General features: G+C 35.9%; 1 protein-coding gene across 1 annotated transcript; it reads right to left on the bottom strand.

Moving 5' to 3' along the window:
- Positions 1-485: 485 nt before the first annotated feature.
- Positions 486-3,942, bottom strand: LOC113227441 (gloverin-like). The gene is made up of 5 exons (XM_026460367.1): positions 3,895-3,942; positions 3,131-3,224; positions 2,340-2,469; positions 1,663-1,848; positions 486-990 (listed from the first exon to the last, which is right to left on the bottom strand). The coding sequence occupies exons 2-5, from the start codon at positions 3,217-3,219 to the stop codon at positions 859-861; spliced, it is 537 nt and encodes a 178-aa protein (XP_026316152.1). The 5' UTR covers positions 3,220-3,224; positions 3,895-3,942; the 3' UTR covers positions 486-858.
- Positions 3,943-5,078: the final 1,136 nt, after the last annotated feature.

Genomic DNA, 5,078 nt, shown 5'->3' with positions numbered 1-5,078 from the left:
GGTGTACCACTTACAGAGTCGGTACTTGCATTTTTCTTGTTTCGTGCTTTTTTATTTAACAACTTTTTTTAACGCACGCTTTTTTGTACGTCCGGATTGCACACTTCACGTCACTTTACCTTTTTTTCTATGCTTATTATTGTAGGTACCTTTGCGTTTGTTTTTTTTTCTCTATGAGGTATTAACTTTTACCTTATTTTTACCATAACATAGATATTTAAATATGAAAATGTGGACAACTATAATTGTAACTAGCTTTAAAATAAAAAATAAAAATTACAAGGGCATAGAAAAGAATATACAGTCAAGAGCACGTCAAGCTTGACACTTTGTACCGTTGGACCGTTCTTATCATAAGCGGCATATAGTGGGATTTAAATCTTAAGTATCAAGCTTGACGTGCTCTTGACCCTGTACACTAGTATATTGCTCAGAAAATAAATATTTATTATATTTTACAAATTTGGTATAATCATAGCCAAACATTATTATAATAATACCTATCCTAATATTTTACACAAAGTTGCAAGTTAAAATACAACCAGAAAAGAATACTTATTACATGTATAAACCTGTATACTTGCAGGTACACTACGTGTTAACAGATTTGTACATACTCATATGCATACTCAGTAGGCCACACCTGAAGATATATCATATGCCCAAATTATTTAGTTTACATAGCGTTGAAATTTGCAGAAAAAAGTGGCAGTTGCAATAACTTGAAAATAGAAACGGCCAAATACGAAAAACTGTTCCTTAACAATGTTGTAAATTTAATATTTTTAGGAATATTTCTGTAGGATTTTTTACACACATTTTTATTTCATTTACGGCCCACCAAACGTCACCATCTTTTTACCAACGGTAGTTGTAAACGCCTCTCACGCCGTAATCAGAAGGAAAGCCCGAAGTCTTGCCATAGAAGCCTTGAGCAGAAAAGTCTCCATTCTTACCGACCGGCCAACGACCGCCTGCACCCGCGTTAATCTGAGAATAAAACGGACATTTTGTTGAGTATGTTCATTCAGAACCAAATGAAGGAATTATAAGCCGTAATCTTAACGGAACAAGAATAAACTTGCTGACATGGTAATTACGGCTTAACAGTCACTTTCTATAGAATAAGGTTCTCGAATGGTAGCTACGAGTTGAAAAACGCATTTAGCATGGCTAGCCATGGTTACTGGACCAATAATTAAGAGTGAAGATTTGACATTACAACTTGAAATTCATACTGTATTACAAGTTACACGGTTAGGTCTCTGGTAAAGGTAGCCAATACACTTTATAGACGGATTTAGTAGAGGCGAAGCTGCAGGTTCTGGAACACCGCCGTAAAGTTGCCTTATCTTATCTTAACTTATCGATATTCTACAGCATATATCACGGAGAGTATGTAATGGAATCGCACCTTCTATTAATTCCGCCTTCTCCTTTCCGTCATCGAGAGACTAAACGTAGGCTGGGATTTCACCCCTATGTTGTGGATATTCCAAAGATTCGCACGACGTATTACGCTTCCAAATTTATGTGGCGAACACCTATAGAGTGAAATTTTCTACCTGCAGGTTTACCTTCGGCCTTTTCAAAGTAAGAATGAATAGGCATTATTTACCATGCTCTATCGTCGATCTAATCGTTATAAAAAAAAACACTTACAGAAGACGGCCCATGAATCTGCTTGCTAATATCCAAATTCGCTGCAGCATTGGAGTTCTTCCAGTTCAAGGAGCCTCCAACGTGGCTGGATGCGCCATTGGGGCCAAGTACACGGGTGCCGTAGGCCGACCCGTCTAGCTTGCCGCGATGGTCATCGAAAATGTTGCGATTATAGCCGGCTTTGCCCTGGAAAAAGATTATAAAAACAATTTATTTAAACCCACATCGAAGAAGTTATAATATACACTGTAGTGAAGACGTTTCTTCAAAAGTTATGCCTAAAACCTTTTGCCTCTGAGAGATTCCAAAGCAAGGTTTCCAAAAAGAGCCATCAGTTTCGGCTAGTTCAAATCACTGCTAGCAATATCGTGCCATGTGTGTGTATTAGAAGCGTACGTAAACGCGTCAAATGTCAATCTCAAAAAATCACAAACCAAATCGTTGTCCCAAAGATTTTTTTCTTCGTGTTTATTTAGTATTCTCACTGTTTGCCGGATTTGGTAAAAAATTATTGAGACAAAACAAGTATGAATCAGCATGGATAATTATCGAACATCTATATGTATATTATGTCGAAAACTTATCATGACAATTTTATCAAAGAAAATAAATATCTTGACAACGTCTAACCCTGGTTTTAGATAATATACCTTCAAATGTTCAACTATAACACTTACAAACAATCCATTGTCATTTTGTCCAAGAGTCCCGAAGACTTTTCCACCGCCGACTGGTTTGCTGTAGGTGACGTCACGACGGTATCTCTCTTGGTGTTCTACTGCAGGCTGGACATACCATTCTGGATAGCTGAAAAGTTTGTTAAATGTATTTGAATGAAGAAGAAAACTGACGAACGTTTGGATTAATTTAAGTAACGTTTTCGTAACTTGAGTTTTGAATATGGATTAAATATTCCTTTTTAATAACTCGTTAAGAAACAGTGAAAGAAAAATCTTCTTTCTTAACTAGTTATGAAAAACGGTTACGTAGATGGATCAAAGGTTTTTAACTAGTAGTTTACAATATTTCTCTCTCTCTCTTGCACGCTACTGCCCGCTTATGACCTTTGCTGTCACTACCTTGGGTTGACTGGAAAAAATCTCTTTTAGAGATAAATCCAACTTTGCTTACCTTCTGTTCAATTAACTTTTCTATTGTGCAATTCTATTTGGTGCAATAAAGAATATAATAAAGTTTGTTGGTTGATTCGGATATCGCACAAAGGTTGCAACGTGACAAAGTCGCAAAAAGTAATCCCCAGAACCTTTAAGTACATACTTTCATTGTCAAGGCGTGCTATAGCAAATATTACAGGCGCTACTGAGGAGTGTGGTTGTCATGATAAACTGTACTGCGCTAAAATTATAACTAAAGTATCATACGATATAGCTCTACGCTAAAAACCAACCATATTATTCAAGCTAGTGTTGCACTTCAGGAATGAATACAAGTGTAGACAAATACTTACGCGTCTACATATACATATTGAGGTTCTAGATTTTCTTCCTGCGCTACTACAGCTGCTAGAGCTACGCCGAAAGCAATAAGGAACTTCATGGTTTCTGAAAGGAATAATTTATTGTTCAGAAAATTAAATAATTGTGGAGGTGGGTACCTATAGGTTGCAATAAATTAATTACTCGATTTAAATGAATATCCATGGGTACACTTATTGTGTGTATACTTAATAATAAAGGCATTTGGTGCAGTTTCAATGTCCGAAAGAAATTTTAAAGATAAGAGAAAACTTTAGAAAAAATTAAACTTAAACATCTCTTAAAACTTAATTTTTTCAATTTAGGACCACTCAGCCACATGTTAACTGTAATTATTCTGAACTACAATTTGAACGCTACATATAAATGAAGTAAGGTAGAATTCCCGACAAAAAATTACGATTATTTGTATGTTTTTATTTGTAGCTCATCATATGAAACACAAAAAATTGGTTTCTTGAAATTTGGCAACATAACGTAAGCAACCATTTTTTTATGATACCTAGTGACAGGACCATCAAGTCGTCCGCCTGATGGTAAGCGACACGCTTGTCCATAGCAGCTGCAGTACCACTCAGACCTTTAAATCGCAAAGATTTGAGAGGCACTGCCACTGCGCCCGTCTCCCTGAGACATAAATTGACAAGGCTCATGTGCTTGTAATTTCACCACCACCCTTCAAAGCAAAAATTAAACTAACTACAGTTTAGCTGAAAAGAGTAGAAAAGCGACTTACCTATGTTTCTTTATACTCTTTACACGCAAAGGCTGGAAACTGTATGATACTTCCACAACGCGTGCTCAGGTATTTATACAGACTTGAAACACCAAAGGGAATCCTACTATCTTAACTTGACAGAATTGGAGGAAAGATGCAGTTGTTCCCCTTTGGTTCATTATGATTCATCTTAATAAATGGCGCAGTTGAAGTATTTCGGTACGTCGGTACGTCGAGTTGGTATTTACCGAGGTTTATTTTTTTTAAAGCGTTTCTTTTTTGACGATCTCGGGAACACTAATTACCAGGAATTCCTTTATTTGTGATCAAATAATTTGTGTTATTGTCTGGCATATATTATATAAGTAATAAGTTATAGAAGACATTCTTCTTCTGCAACGTAAAAATAATGAAATTCCTTTGATTTTTGAAATAGTTTTTCTCCGTTCCATTTTGGTAGACAAACTTAAATTATAATAACAATAAATGGCGAGTATGTTATGCGTACTGAAAATAAATAAATGAATAACGCACACACTCACAGATCGGCACTAGGAAACCCTGTATCGCCATATGCCATGGACACACACACAGGCAGACATCCACAAATTACACCCAAACTCACGAGAGAAATAATGTAGGCCATACGAATAATTCTCTCGGCCCGGGAATCGAACCCGGGACCTCTGCGTGGGAGTCCAGCATGGTAATCGTGCGGCCACAGAGGCAGTTAGACTGTAAAATTGATGAACTATGTTTCATACGTACGCAAATTACACTGAAAAATAAAATTAATTTAAGGACAATGAGTAAGAAGTTCATTAATAGTTGGTCATTGTAAATAGACACATTGGTCATATTTATATATATGTAATTTTCGTGTGTGTATGTCGTGTAATTAAAGGTGATTATTGGGAGATTTAATATGATAGTACGGATGACGAATTGTTCTCTGGACTTTTTAACATGCAAAACCTCAAAGTACTAAGTACCTACTGTTTGTAATAGTGGTACTTTGCGCTGTGACAACTGTACTGATAAGAGGTTAATATCTGGTTTAAATTTAATAAACAATATGACTACGGTATAGTACCGTAATCTTTTAATGTAATAATTTTAATTACGTACACAACGACAACTACGATGATAATTAAGATAACTACAGCTGGAGGCTCGAAAAAAAAACCAAAAACTTTTATAAC

This window comes from Hyposmocoma kahamanoa, unplaced genomic scaffold, assembly GCF_003589595.1.
Source record: "Hyposmocoma kahamanoa isolate Upper Pololo Valley unplaced genomic scaffold, ASM358959v1 210, whole genome shotgun sequence".
Taxonomy (NCBI): domain Eukaryota; kingdom Metazoa; phylum Arthropoda; class Insecta; order Lepidoptera; family Cosmopterigidae; genus Hyposmocoma; species Hyposmocoma kahamanoa.
This window is presented reverse-complemented; position numbering and strand designations above follow the sequence as displayed.